This window comes from Penicillium lagena (assembly GCF_028827675.1).
Source record: "Penicillium lagena strain IBT 129212 chromosome Unknown utg000001l_segment0_segment0, whole genome shotgun sequence".
In the NCBI taxonomy this organism is placed as follows: Eukaryota; Fungi; Ascomycota; class Eurotiomycetes; order Eurotiales; family Aspergillaceae; genus Penicillium; species Penicillium lagena.
The window spans coordinates 5,325,445-5,339,539 of record NW_026623222.1 but is presented as its reverse complement, the minus strand read 5'-3'; the positions used below and the strand labels follow the sequence as shown (position 1 = coordinate 5,339,539).

At 55.0% G+C, this 14,095-nt stretch overlaps 6 protein-coding genes across 6 annotated transcripts; 2 read left to right on the top strand and 4 right to left on the bottom strand.

Annotated features, from left to right (window-relative positions):
• Positions 1 to 744: 744 nt before the first annotated feature.
• N7510_002358 (putative kinesin family protein (KipA)) lies at positions 745 to 3,786 on the top strand (the record flags this gene model as incomplete). Its single annotated transcript, XM_056974285.1, has 2 exons — positions 745 to 1,537; positions 1,598 to 3,786. 2 exons carry the CDS (start codon positions 745 to 747, stop codon positions 3,784 to 3,786), a joined length of 2,982 nt encoding a protein of 993 aa, XP_056839402.1.
• A 272-nt stretch (positions 3,787 to 4,058) lies between these two features.
• Positions 4,059 to 5,232, bottom strand: N7510_002357 (uncharacterized protein; the record flags this gene model as incomplete). Its single annotated transcript, XM_056974284.1, has 2 exons — positions 4,059 to 5,085; positions 5,147 to 5,232. 2 exons carry the CDS (start codon positions 5,230 to 5,232, stop codon positions 4,059 to 4,061), a joined length of 1,113 nt encoding a protein of 370 aa, XP_056839401.1.
• A 222-nt stretch (positions 5,233 to 5,454) lies between these two features.
• pxr1 (telomerase inhibitor/ribosome biogenesis protein PXR1) lies at positions 5,455 to 6,453 on the bottom strand (the record flags this gene model as incomplete). The annotated part of the gene is made up of 2 exons (XM_056974283.1): positions 5,455 to 6,376; positions 6,431 to 6,453. The coding sequence occupies 2 exons, from the start codon at positions 6,451 to 6,453 to the stop codon at positions 5,455 to 5,457; spliced, it is 945 nt and encodes a 314-aa protein (XP_056839400.1).
• Positions 6,454 to 6,617: 164 nt separating this feature from the next.
• N7510_002355 (SacI domain and endonuclease/exonuclease/phosphatase family protein) lies at positions 6,618 to 10,212 on the top strand (the record flags this gene model as incomplete). Its single annotated transcript, XM_056974282.1, has 7 exons — positions 6,618 to 6,930; positions 6,981 to 7,173; positions 7,224 to 7,431; positions 7,493 to 8,866; positions 8,928 to 9,227; positions 9,287 to 9,719; positions 9,776 to 10,212. 7 exons carry the CDS (start codon positions 6,618 to 6,620, stop codon positions 10,210 to 10,212), a joined length of 3,258 nt encoding a protein of 1,085 aa, XP_056839399.1.
• Positions 10,213 to 10,605: 393 nt separating this feature from the next.
• On the bottom strand, positions 10,606 to 12,356 carry N7510_002354 (uncharacterized protein; the record flags this gene model as incomplete). The annotated part of the gene is made up of 3 exons (XM_056974281.1): positions 10,606 to 10,739; positions 10,800 to 11,043; positions 11,097 to 12,356. The coding sequence occupies 3 exons, from the start codon at positions 12,354 to 12,356 to the stop codon at positions 10,606 to 10,608; spliced, it is 1,638 nt and encodes a 545-aa protein (XP_056839398.1).
• Positions 12,357 to 13,019: 663 nt separating this feature from the next.
• N7510_002353 (uncharacterized protein) lies at positions 13,020 to 14,072 on the bottom strand (the record flags this gene model as incomplete). The annotated part of the gene is made up of 4 exons (XM_056974280.1): positions 13,020 to 13,199; positions 13,256 to 13,402; positions 13,477 to 13,683; positions 13,737 to 14,072. 4 exons carry the CDS (start codon positions 14,070 to 14,072, stop codon positions 13,020 to 13,022), a joined length of 870 nt encoding a protein of 289 aa, XP_056839397.1.
• Between the last annotated feature and the right edge of the window lie 23 nt (positions 14,073 to 14,095).

Genomic DNA, 14,095 nt, shown 5'->3' with positions numbered 1-14,095 from the left:
CGTGCCAGACGGTTTCGCCCCCTTTTCCTAGGTCCACCGATGCCGGGTTCATTGGCCGATCCTCGACTTTAACGCCATCACATCCATTTTAGTCCGTAACCCCTTTTTCGGGGCTGCTCAATCACATTGCAGACCTGCAGGGGCTGTGACGAAAGAAACCAGTGACGGGCATTATTAAACCGAATCGGACTCCCATAGCCATCGTATTGCATACTGTAAAAAAGACGAAAAAGAACAGGTGCGGGGAGTACTAGAGTCGCGAGTAAACAAGCCACGGCCCGTTGGTTTCCACTATTCGTTGAACTCTTTCATTCCTCTTTCTTCCCTTTCCCCATCGCTCTCCCACCTTCTCTTTCTCTCTTTCTTCCCTCGACAGACCTCCCTCCAGACTCGAATTCCAGTCAAATCTCCAATTCTCGGCAGATCGCTGCCGCCCGCCCGTCCGTTGTGATTGCAATCTCGCATGGTCGTTTGGATCTGTATGTACCCGGAACCTACCCACTCTCCCCTGGCCATGGTCCAGCGGTGGGCTTGATCCTCAGACACCCCTCTCCGGTGGTCACGGTGGAACGTCTTGCTCTCCCACGCCCACCGGACCATGTTGCACTGTCTGACCAGTTCGTTTGGGCTAACCACCATCTCGACCAACCGCAGATTCAATATCAGGCGCGCAAAGAGGGCCCGGCCCCTCCATTCGCATGGCCATCACGCTACCTATTTACTGATCCAAGCTTTGACCATACCATGGCCTCAATGTCAGCACTGCCGCAGCCGTCACGGCCGGCCACCAATCCGCCGACGGGCGCCCTCCCACCGCTCCCCAAACCCAGAAAGACCAGCCCAGCGTCGTCGACAGACCCGGCACGGGCTGCTTCTCCCGCATCGAAACTCCGAGCACCCTCCAGCCCGAGACCGTCCCTGGTCAAATCCCCTTTATCCAACTCGAACTCGACTTCCAACCTCAGCGCGGCCCGCTCAGCATCCACCGGGCGTGGACCGAGCAGCCCCGACAAAACGCTCCGCAGAACTATCAGCATTGCCTCGTTCCCGCAACCACCTAAACCTCCCACGGGTGGAAGGAGCCCATCAGCCGCCTCCACGAGTTCTGTCTTTCAAGTCCCCACTCCCGCGGGAAGCGGGAAAGCCAAAAGAGCATCTCGATTGAGCACGGGCACCACCAGTAGCTTCCGGAGCTCGAAAACTCCCTCATTGCTCAACGGTAGCGGAGATGGGAAGTCGATCCTGAGCTCGGACGCCCGAGATCTCGATGCCTCTCCTGCTCACAGCAGAAGCTCCTCCGCCCAGGGCTCCTGCTCTACCAGTGCAACCACGTTCGAAGATGGAGATGATACGACCACCGCGGGCAAGACGAATTCGAAACAGAAAGAAATCAAAGGAAATGTCCTTGTCAGTGTCCGTGTTCGCCCCGAGGCCAACACTGGCAGCGAAACCCCCAGAAACCACGGGGAATGGGCCGTGGATGGACGCCAGAGCCTCATTTCCTACCGAGGAAAAGAAGGGGGCGAATACTATTATGGTAAGAATCCTTCGGTGGGTCGAAAGTATATGCATTGACTGACAATATCAATCACCTCAGACAATGTGTTTACTGCCAACGAAAACAATGCAAAGGTGTACGATTCGGGTGCAAAGCGTCTTGTTCGGCGAGTTATGGAAGGTTACCATGGAACTGTCTTCGCATACGGTATGACGGGTACAGGAAAGACGTTCTCCATGCAGGGTACTGCGACCTCGCCCGGAGTGATCCCGCTGGCCATCACCGACATTTTCTCATTCATTCGAGAAACTCCGCATCGGGAGTTTTTGCTGCGGGTCAGCTATCTCGAGATCTACAACGAGAAGATCCACGACCTGCTCTCCACGTCCATGACCGCCAGTGGGACACCAGCGCCCCAACAGGAAGAGATTAAACTGCGCGAAGACAGCAAACGCGGTGTTTACGCGTCGCCACTCAAAGAAGAGATTGTGCAAAGCCCCACACAACTGCTCCGGGTTATCGCGCGAGGAGACCATGCGAGAAGGACGAGCAGCACGCAGTTCAACGCGCGCAGTTCCCGCAGTCACGCGGTGGTCCAGATCGTTGTCGAGAGTCGAGAGCGCGCTCCTACAGGCAGCTCTCAAGACAAACGCTCAGGAATCGCTCCCGGTGGTGTACGGGTGTCAACGCTGAGTCTGATCGATCTTGCTGGTTCAGAGCGCGCGGCCGATGACAAGGAGCGCCGCACCGAAGGCGCGCATATCAACAAGAGTTTGCTCACTCTAGGTAACATCATCTCCCGGCTATCGGACAACAAGGACAAGCAGGGCAATCCGGCCGACCGAGAAGGCCGCCATCTCCCATACCGTGATAGCAAGTTGACTCGACTGCTGCAGCCCGCCCTGTCCGGCAATTCTCTCGTCAGTATTCTGTGCACGATCCAATGTGCAACTGGCACCAATGCGCACACGGGAGAGACTTTGAACACGCTCAAATTCGCCGCGCGAGCGAAAAACAACATCGTCAGCCATGCCAAAAAGGCCGAGGAGGCGTTCGGTGCGGGTGGCGGCGATGGGAGTCGCGTCTTGCTGGAACGGTACCGAATGGAAATCCAGGCTCTGCGTGGCCAGCTGGACACGCAATCCAAAGATCAAGCCGAGAAAGAGCTCAAGCTGGAGGCGGAGCAGTACGAAAAAGAAGCGCAGACTCGCCACGACGAACAAGTGTTGGAGATGCAGCTAGCACGAACAGCGCTTAAGGAACGGATCGAACACCTCAATCGTCTCATTCTGAGCTCCAAATCGACCGGCGTGAACAGCCACAACAGCCTTTCTGCATTTGGACGGCTGTCTGGTATGTCCACAGGGACTCGGTCCCTGCGTTCTTCGGCCAGTCAGTCTACCCTGGGTGCTGGCCATTCGTCCATCCGTCCTATGTCTTTCATGTCGGTCACTAGCAATGATCCGTCCGTTTCTATGCCCTATTCTGTCAATGAGGACGACGATGATATGGGCGAATTCGGCGATGGCAGGGCAAGCTTGCAGCGGCAGGTTTCTGCACTGCAGGCCGACCTGGGCGATAAGAACCGATACATCTCGACTTTGGAACGCCGGCTGCTCCAGGCCCGGCGGTCCAGCCACTCGCGCATATCGGTGGGCATGAAAGCCAACAATACCAACACCATCTCCGAGCACCCTGATATGACGGCCCTCCTCCGCGAGAAGGATATGGAGATCAACGAACTTCGTCTGCAGCTCGATGATAAAGACCGCATGCTTACTGCTCTTCGGTCTGCAACGCGGCATCGAGATCTGGCCGTTGTGACCAACGAATCCCAATCGCCAACGGAACTGAGGAGCAAAGTGAACTCGCCCTCGGACGCCGATGGGCAAACCCCAGCAACGAATGGCATGATGGGCAAGGCTGTGAGTCCAAGCGCAGCTTCCTTGAAAGAGAAAGGGCAAGAGAAGGAGAAAGAAAAAGAAAACGACAAGGAAGGTGATAAGAAGAAAAACATGGACGAAGTCTCCCGGATGCTGGATGAAATGATCCAGAGTCGAGTTGTTAGCGGCCAATTGGACAATGGCTCTCATGGCAGCAGGCGAGAATCTGCATCGGCGGAAGTTGCTGCGCTCAGGTCATCGCCCGTTGAGAAGTCGGCCCCTGGAGCACAGGCCACGGGGGAGAATGCTATGGGGGAGAAGATCATTGAGGAGAAGACCAATGGGGAGCAGGCCTCTGGAGAGCCGGCCGCCGAGGGAAAGGCCGCTGCCTCTCTCTCGTCATGATGTCCGCAATCCCCCGTTTACAATAGGTCTTAATGGACCAACCCTTTTTGTTTCTCGCTTTTTTTTTGAGAATGTACGATCTGATACCCGATCTATGCGTTGGATTTTTATGGCTGTGTTGATAGGACCTTTTTTGTGTGTGTATTTGTCTGAGATTTCTGTGAATGGTGGGTTATTGGACATACAATTATCTACATAAGACCGTGAAAGATATGACCGTTGACTTGAACATTCCATACATCATCATCATCAAGAGTTCCTCGAAACAAAAATCACGCTACGATCTCCAGCTCGGTCTTCCTCTCGGTGGCGAAGACATCCTTCCACCGATCCCAGAGCCGCTGCAACTCCTGTACATACCGTGAATGAAGCTGGTCAATGTACTGATCATCGATCTTATCCCGGTTCGCCTGCTGCATGACCTGGATAGGCCGCCCGATGACGATATTCAGCGGCCGGCGGTAAGGCATCAGGCCGACGTCGTAGTTGAAGACCCCGCGCGCATGGAAAAGCGGGATGGTGAACCCCAGCGTCTGCTTGACCAGCATCTGGAACTTATGGATAACGGGATGCTGGTCTCCACGGACTTGCTCGTAGATATCATTCTCGCCGAACGCCAGCACAGGCACCAGGTCGGCGCCTGTCCGAATCGCCAACTTGATGAACCCCTTGCGACCCTTCAGTATCAGGCGCATCATATGCGGCTGCGCGTTGAGAGACTCTCTCGCGCCCCCGATCACAATGGTAATAGCGCGGCCCATGCCCTCGCCGTCTTCGCCGCCTTTCGTCAAGATATTCTCGCAGGATTCGCGGGACACGCTGGCCAGCCCCATAGCCAACGCATACTCGCGGTAAAAAGGGATCCGGAAGTTGGCGTCCAGAGTCAGCAGGGTGTTAGTAATGCCAGGGAAAAGTTTCGAGAAGCCCAGCGCCTCCGTTCCGAAAGCGGCGAAGGCGCCGTGGGAGATGATGCCGTGGGGATGGTAGCCGAAGATATACTTCTTGGTGGGCGGGAGGGGTTCCTCGCGATGCAGGCGGGCGGGGAAGTAGTTCGCATACAGACGCCAGATCGGAAGGGAGCGGAGGAATGGACTGCGGCCTTTCAGGTCGCCTGATGTGGCTGCTGTGGAGAAGAGAGAGATGTAGACTAGATAGGGCACGAGAAGGGGCCAGAATAGCGGAATGGCGCAGGTGAAGAAGAAGGAGGTTAGGAAGATGGCGATCGTGAGGGTGTGGCAGAGCACGATCAGGGTCTGCAGGCGACGCTCCAGGCCGACGTTGAGCGGTGCCCAGTGGATGCTGGGAATGTGTCAGTCAGTGTGGTCGGTGATACACCCTTGCCCTTATTGGCGGTTCTCACCGTCTTCTGGCCCGGTGCTCGACATGGTTGGGCTGGGAGGGGTGGCTGGGTGCAGGCCGACGCTGAGACGGCGTGGCCCCGTTCATCCTGTTCTGTGAGGGTTGGAGGAAACTCGAGGGAGGAAGAAAACAGGTGAACAACAGTAAGGGTGGATGACGTAGAATGGGCTGAGGTAAGCACGATCTATACTGCCTCGACAAATTACGGGGAGCGGGACGAGGTGGTCATCATAAATTCCAATTGCGCCAGGTATTATTTAGAACTCCGTAATCTATACTCAAAAAGAAAAATGCGCTTCATATGCCATGTTATGCTTTCACCATGAAGATCTGCTGCGGGTGAGTACGGGATGGTAGGGAAAAGGATAGGACAGCACTAACCTCATTAAGGGACTTGTCATCCAACAGTGCTCTCTTTTTCTGCGCGATATGTCGGCCTCGCAAAAACTGTCTTCCATTTGGCCTGCGCTCCCGTGCACTCGATGGCTCTGAGGCCTTGCTGGGCTGGATGGTGGTCTCGGAGCTTGGCTGAGGCGTATCCTCCTCGCTCGAGGGGTCGCCTTCCTCAGCTGCAGCCCTCCTCTTTTTGGATTTCTCTTTCTTCTCCTTCTTGTCTTTCTTCTCCTTTTTCTTCTCCTTCTTCATCTCCGAGGCCGAGGCCGAGCTATCGGGCTCGTCGGTGCGAGAAGAACGTGATTTCTTGGAGGACTTGGAAGACTTGCGAGCGGCCCTGCTATCGTCGGATGGAACGTCACCATCCGAGTGCTGTTTGGTCGACTTGTTTGGCTTCTCCTTCGGGGTATCGTCCTTGGCAGGAAGCTCCTCGGGCTTTTCTTGGGTCAATAAACCAGCGCTCACAAAGCGGACCTCGGGGAATTTCATGGCGGCATATCGAGCCAGTTTGATATCGTCCCGCTTCCTCTGTTCCTGTTTCAACACCACTTCAGACTTGCCATTCAGTCGACCGAGTAGTCCCTTGAAAGCGTCCAGGCCTGTGGGTTCCCCTAACGGATCCCGCCCAATACGAGCGCCCAGGCCTAGGGTATCGTCTTTGATGGAGACCTTGATGTGCGTTGAGCTGGCCGCGGTGAGAAAGTCAGCGTGAGCAGCATCTCGAGCTCCGAGAGTATTGCCGGGTGTCCACCCCTGGGCGCTCATGATCCGGTGCCCAAACCCAGACGTGGACCGAGCCCAGTTGGTGTTGTTGGGGTCATGGGAGATTTTTGTCTTTCTGATTGTAGATAGTCAGAGACACGGAAGTGATGGTCAAGGGAATATGTCATACTTGCGCGGACCGGCTAACCCCATGGCGGCGACGGTGAATGAATTGATCGGAGGAAGAAAAAAGAAATTTAAGTTGCGGGAAAAGATCACGGATGGGGGTGCTGAGTCAGCCATCTTAACTTATCTGCCAGGCAAGTCATCCACATGATTACAAGACCGACGGACAACATGACCCGATAAGACAGACCATGTTTAATCTGCGCATTCTCTGTCGGGATCACCCTCGGCGCACCATTGCCTTAGTCACCGCCGACCATGTTCTGGTCTTCCACTACAGCCCCGCCGATACTGGCGAGAAGAGCGCTGCGCGCTGTCAGGTGGAATTCGCCGAGATCTCGTCCGTCGAGCTGGAAGGCTATCGTTCGCTGGGCGAAGGATATGGAACCCTCGGTCTAATTACGTTGAACGACGATATCTTTGTCTGTGTGGTGACGGGCTCATCACAGGCCGCCACTGTGCGGCCCGGGGAAGCGGTGTCGCGGATTGACAACGTCGGCTTCTGTACGTATCCGTTGACCCCTCATGCGGGCGCATGCTCATGACAGCGGTAGATTGCCTCAACCGTCCAGAATATGATTATGGCGTGGACTATGAGTCCGGCTCTCAATTCGCTGCGGAGGGCGGAGGTCCCGAGGGCAGGGACGTGGTGACAGACCACCCTTTCCTGGCTTTGAAAAAGCTTCTCGGAGATGGGAGCTTCTACTACAGCCTGGACTTTAACCTGACAGATCGTCTGCAGGACCGGTAAGATGGAAAAGCTGCTTGGACTTGCACGATAGCTGATAGACATCCAGTGCGGATAAATCAGCGGCCTTCGACATCGACTCGCTCGATGAGGACATGCTTTGGAACTCATACATGATCAGGCCACTGTTACGCTTTCGAAGCAATTTGCCGCCTTCAGAACGGGCCAGATTGGATGCTTCTCAGATGCTGACATGTATCATTCGAGGCCACGCCAGTACGCTCACAATCCCAGCATCGGTCCCGATCCTTCCGCAGGTGCGGACTCAATTCCCTTCCCTGTTGACGGTCATCTCGCGGCAATCTTCTCGGCGTGCAGGCACGCGATTCAATTCGCGAGGTATTGATGATGATGGACATGTGGCCAACTTTGTGGAGACGGAGACGATTCTCTGGGTTTCCCCGGAGCATCACCTTTTCCTATGTACAAGTCCGCGGTTCGGTGCCCATTTTTTGGGAGCAAACGCCTGGGTTTATCCCTGGCCAGCAGAAGATCGAAGTCACTCGATCAAGTGAGGCTACACAGCATGCGTTCGATGAACATTTCGAAGGACTTGAGTTGGAATATGGGGCAGTGCATGTGGTCAACCTCCTCAGTGAGCAGAAGCCGGGGGAAGCCGAACTGTCGGCCAAGTTCCGGAAACACATCTCCAGAAGCTCACTGAGGCGAAAAGAAGAAACAGAGCAAGCTGCCAGCCATAGTCTTCTGCGAATGACGGACTACGACTTTCATGCTGAGACTCGAGGGCCTTCTGGGTACGGCGCGAGTAGCCAAATCAAATATGAGCTGGCAAACTCTTTGGAAGGGTTTTCGTACTTTTTGTCGGAAGATGTTACCCGCTCGAATGCATCCATTTATGGGGATGCAGTCAGCAGCTCTGCGGTAATATTGCAACAGGAGGGTGTCTTTCGGACCAATTGCTTGGATTGCTTGGACAGAACCAACCTCGTCCAGACCATCATCAGCGTGATGGCATTGGAATCATTCCTCTCGCAACAAGGTACACGTCTCAATTCGGATTTGGAAATGAGGCACTCAACCCTCTGGGCCGACAATGGTGATGCGCTCTCCAAAATTTATGCCGGCACAGGTGCTCTCAAGTCCTCATTCACCCGGCATGGAAAGATGTCGCTCGCCGGAGCGCTTGCGGACGCGCGGAAAAGCGCAACTCGGCTGTATGTGAACAACTTCACTGACAAAGCCCGGCAAAATACGATCGATTTGCTTCTGGGAAGGCTGGCGAACCAATTGTCAGTTCATCTGTATGATCCCATGAACGATCTGGTTTCCGAAGAACTGAGTCGGCGTGTGTCTGAATTCTCCTCGACGAAACGTATCCAGATCTGGGTCGGCACGTTCAACGTCAATGGACGCCTTCAAGGCCCTGAAACCGACCTCACTCCATGGCTTTTCCCGGATATCGCCCAATCGAACGAGGATCCGACCATTTTCGTGGTTGGATTTCAGGAAATTGTCGATTTGAGCCCTCAGCAGATCATGTCCACTGATCCTGGCACTCGAAAAGTGTGGGAAGGAGCCGTCAAAGCCTGCTTGAACCAACGTGCGAAAGCCAAGGGAACGAGCAAGTACGTGCTCTTGAGAAGCGGCCAGCTGGTTGGGGCCGCCCTGATCATTTTGGTGAAGGAGGACGCTCTGAAGGATATCAAGAATGTCGAGGGAAGCGTGAAAAAAGTGAGATTCCTCTTTACCAGGATTAAGCTTGAGTGAGTGGCTTGGCTAATCATTTTTGCAGACCGGCCTTTCAGGGATTGCTGGCAACAAAGGAGGCTGTGCTATCCGGTTCGACTTTTCAAACACCAGTATTTGCTTGGTCACTGCCCATCTAGCTGCTGGGTTCGCAAACTACGACGAACGAAACAAGGACTACGAGACTATCGACCGGGGTCTGCGATTCCAGAAGAATCGAGTAATCGAAGATCACGATACGATCATTTGGCTCGGGGACTTCAACTATCGCATTGGTCTGGGGAATCAAGAAGTGAGAGACTTTGTCTCCCGCAAGGACTACCGAAAGCTCTACGAAAATGACCAGGTCGGCCGCTATTTCTTTTCTTCCTCGACGTCGACTACCGTTTGCTGACCCTTATCCAGTTGAACCTGCAAATGATTGCTGGCCAATCCTTCCAATTCTACTCTGAGGGACCGATTAATTTTGCTCCAACTTACAAGTACGATGTGGGGACCACTCAATATGACACCTCTGAGAAAGCCCGCATTCCCGCCTGGTGTGATCGGATCTTATGGCGAGGGAACAATATTCGCCAGACCAACTACCAGACTGCCGACCTGCGAGTCTCGGATCATCGTCCCGTCTGGGCGACCTTTGACTGCGTGATTGACGTCGTGGATAATGTTCTCAAAGATAACCTGAGACGGTCATTGTACGAGGAAAAACAGAGGAGTCTCACAAAGCAAATGTCCCTTTTAGACTTGGAAGACGAGGAAGAAGCCATGCTGCAGGTTCCCATCGCAACTGGCCTCCCACCACCGAGTTCGGATCGCAGCAAATGGTGGTTAGATAACGGTGCGAAATGCATTTCCTCCATCCAATTATTGACAGACTGCTAACCCACGCCGCAGGTGCTCCCGTGAAAGCAACGGTTCATCCACCCCGGAGCGGACTTGTAGCAAATGTTCAACGCAAGTCAAATCCCTTTTCCTCAGATGTGAAGCCCGATTGGGTTCCATCGACTGGAGACCCAGGCATAACACGAGATGGCAAGCCTGCTCTGCCTCCGCGAACTGGATCGCAAGATCGGCTCGGGGACTCTTCACCGACGGTGCAGACTCTTCCCGGCCAGAAACAGCCGAACAGAATCCCTGAAAAATCGCCACCGGCCATCCCACGAAAGCCATTGTCGCTGAGCTCGCCCTCGGAGCGTCGGTCCCCGTCCCAATTTGCGGGCAAGTCTTCATCGTCTGGACCAACTACCGCAAACGCCACTGCCAGTCCGGCTGATCTCCTCGATGGCGCTGGCGCCGAGCAGATCGAGTGGAAACCCCTTCTTCCACAGTGATGGTTCCACTTTGCCTACATGCGAGTGGAACGGGAAAAAAGCAAAACAATAATAAAGTTGGGATAAAATCAAAGGACCTAAACAAAACATCTCTCATATCTCATAACATGATCGCCGAAGTGCTCCATTTTCAAGGTTTGGGGGACGGCAAGTAAACCAAGACACAACCCACTTCAGCATAGATAGACAAAAAAAAGGTAGCAGAACTCCCAGCAATAATAAATACCAGCACGCCATGAAGCCAATGAAGGCCCTGTCAAATCCGTGCTTTGATCCAAATTCTATACGCTCCAGACCCATCCGGGGAAAGCAGATAGCCCAGCCAATCCGACGACAAAACGTTGGTTAGAGAAATATAGAGAAAGTGCTGATAACTGGACATGGTCTGCTCCGTCACTGCGCCGCTTCAGGCTTTTTCTCCGCTTTGGGCGCTTTGGTGGTCCGCGTGGGATTGCGACCACCCATCATCCACATAGCGATGGTCCCGGGATCGGATTTCTTTGGCCGGCTCGCCTTCTTGTTGTTGCCTACTTGAAACATTAATCATAATCACTTAAGATCAATGCATAACATTAGAGCAGACGTACCTGGATCGGCCTTCTTCTTCCCGTCTGCAGCAGCACCGTCCTTTGCCCCCGCACCATCTTTGGGCTTCTCGGGAACCGGCCACATGTGCATGGTGATGGTCCAGTCGGGCTCAATGACGGTTTCCCAGACCTGCGGAAGGATAATGTCACCATTGGGGCCCACGAGGTCGTAATGTCCCTCGGCAACATGAGGTCCAATAACTTCGATGTGAAGGAAAGCCTGGCGAATGAGATCCTCCATTCCCTGTCAGTCCGAGATATGGTTAGCCTCGATTCCAGGGTGGTTGATTCTCGCACCGCAATCAAGAGGGTCCTTACCTGCCATGTGGCGCATAGCTCGAAGGGGAAACTGAACTTTCTTCCGACGGCATCCTTGAATTTGATGGGTTTCTTCTTCTCCGCAGGTGGCTTTTGAGCGGCCGCGGCCGCATTTGACGCTGCCGACGCTGCAGCTTTCTCTGCCTCTTCCTTGACCTTGGCTGCATCCTCCGCGGCTCTCTTTTCGGCATCTGCTCTGGCCAAAAAAGCCGCCTGTTCAGCAATCTTTTTATCGTGCGCCAGTCGCTCCTCCTGGGCCGCTTTCTCCGCCTGCGCGCGGGCAATGGCCGCTTCACGGGCTTCCCGCTCCGTTCGATCATCCAAAATCAACTTCTCCAGTCGAGCGATCGCGTCATCCTTGGCCATATCAACGGGGGGCTGGGCGGGGGAGCTTAATTCGGCCTTAGTCGGGGTAGGGACTTGGGGGTATAGGGAGAAATACGATTGGTGAGGCATCATAGAGAACGCGTCTCGATAGTAGTGATTTGGGGTGCCGTACGGCATTAGGTCTTGGGGGTTGAACGGCGGGCCTCCCGGAGGTGCCATCGACAACGGGTTGTATACATCGGCGCGCGGCAGCGGCGGCTGGCGGTGGTGTCGGTGTTGATCTGAGGGGTAGAAGGGCTGCATCGAGGCCGAGTACTGCGGTTGGAACTGGGGCCCGTAGGCATGAGTAGACGAGCCGTAGGGCGGCTGCTGGCCGAGTCTGAGGAGCTCGTCAGACTGATGACCGGGATGGCCGTATGGACCATGGCCATACGGATATGCGCTGTAGGATGGGCCAGAAGAAGAACTTTGGGCATACCCTGGAGTCTGCGGCACCCCTGGCCATATCCTTCTCTCAGACGCGCGGCCAAACGGGCCAGCGAAATCCTCACCCGAGTCCACGCTCTCCAGAGACTCTGAGGAATGTGGCCGTGCCCGGCTTCGGGAGGCAAAGTCGCGCTCCGGAATCATCTGTTGTCGGCGCGCGGTGCGAGACGTCTGGCGGCGGGCCGAAGCCGAGCGGGAACCGTGGAGCGAGTGACGGCTACGGTGCGCGTTCCTTGGTCGAGAAGCGGAATCAGACGCTTTAAATTCATCCGGGTATGTCAAGTGCAAATCTTCAAAGTCCACAAACTCATGGCCGACTGGATCAGAGGGCAAGGGGCCGTGTACGCCCGACTCCTCTTCGTCTGACAGCGACTGGTCCGGGTCGTCAATTCTGATGCTGAACCTGTTCGGGCGGGTTAGTGGCATGGAAGGGGAGTGAGGAAAGAAGGGGAGGAAGGGATCCGGGGGGAGCGAGTCTCTCTCGAAACATACGTCATAGAGACCGGCAGCCTCGCTGGGGGGAGCTGGCTAACTGGCGCTCTTTATCTGTGTGTGGTATGTATGGATGTGTTTGGATGTGTTTGGGTGTGTTTGGGTGTGTTTGGGTGTTTTGTTTGGGTGGATGTTTGGGTGGATGTGCAGGAGTTGTTGGTCAGAGGAGCCCTCACTCGCTCGAGGATATGCACGAAGCGAGGAGGGACAGACTGCGATGGCAGATGCGACAGAGATCACCGAGAAGTGGGGGGTGGCAGGAGAGGTTCGGCGACGAGATGGAGGAATGCGACGGGCGGAGGGGGACGAGCGCATGGACGCAAATCCTTCCAGAGCCCCGCGAGAGATGTGTAACAACCGAAGAGCCCCTTGCTTGAGCGAGTGCGTGTGTTGTTTCTGGAGGATTAATGGGAAGGAGGAGAAAGCCGAGAGGGAGAGAAGTAGAGACGAAGAAAGAAGTAAAAGAAAGAAAAAGGAAGAAAAAAAAGCAAACTAAAAAAGGGCGGGCTGTTTTTTGGCCTGACTGGGCTGGTTGGGCAGATGGTGTAACAGACAGACATGCATTGGGCAGGACTGGATTAGACTACTTTACACGGGCTAACTATTATTACAGTTCAGCAACTCTTTGGCCGCGATCAGTTCACTTCGGCTGCTGGCCCAGTTCTGCTCATCCAGCGTCCGCGCCTGCACGATCGCTCCGAGTCGCTTCAGCCCAAATGCCTTCAATCGCCCAGCGTTGGCATCCTCGGGCACACTCTCCAGCATCTGTGACGCAGCCTGCAACAGAAAATCAGTGTCGGCTCCCGATCGGGCATCCGGGAGACAGAACATACCAGAACAAGGCCATACAAGCCCCGTAGATAGTCGTCGCAGAGCTCGATGCTCCGGCAGAAATGCTGCACCGACTTGCTCAGAAGCCGGACGGCTTTCCCCTCCGCTAAGGCGCTCACGTAGAGCAGTTCACCCATCCTGGCGTGGATCTAGACAGGCACATCGAGGATTAGCAAGGGAATTCGCGCAGGTTCATGCATGCAGGGACAACCACAAGACATACGTTCCACGCATTCGGGGCGATCAGCAGCGCTTCTTCAAGGCTGAAGATCGCCTGCGGACTCAGCCCCTGGGACTGGTAGAGATCGGAAAGCTCACACCAGGCTTCGGCATCGGTGGGGATCGCGTCGAGCAACTGAATTAAGGCGGTGATCGCATCCGCGGGTCGCTTTAAGGACCGTAACAGGGCCACTCGACGCTTCAGGATGGGCTACATCATCAATCAGCCAGTGAATTCTCCGCATCGGAGCCGTTAATACAGACCACATTGACGGGGTCGTCGGCGAGGATCTGCTCGTATCCCGTCAGGCATTTCTCCAGCGCGGCGTGGTCCCCGGCCACAGCCTCTTCGTATAAGCCTCGAAGTCCGATGACGCGCTCGTTGGATGGGCCAAACCGTTGGCTGAGGCGGGTGAGACAGGCCTGGGCGGATTTGTCGTCCCCGGTGCGTAGACAGGCTAGGAATAGTTGCTCGAGTCGGGCATACTCCTCGACGGATTCGGGGGTGGCGGAGTGGAGAAGGGACGGTGCTTGTTGGGAGAGTTTCAATGCTGTGATCAGGTCGGAGCCATTGATCTCCGATCGGGAGTCCACAGCCATGGTGGGATGTGAGGGTAGGATGA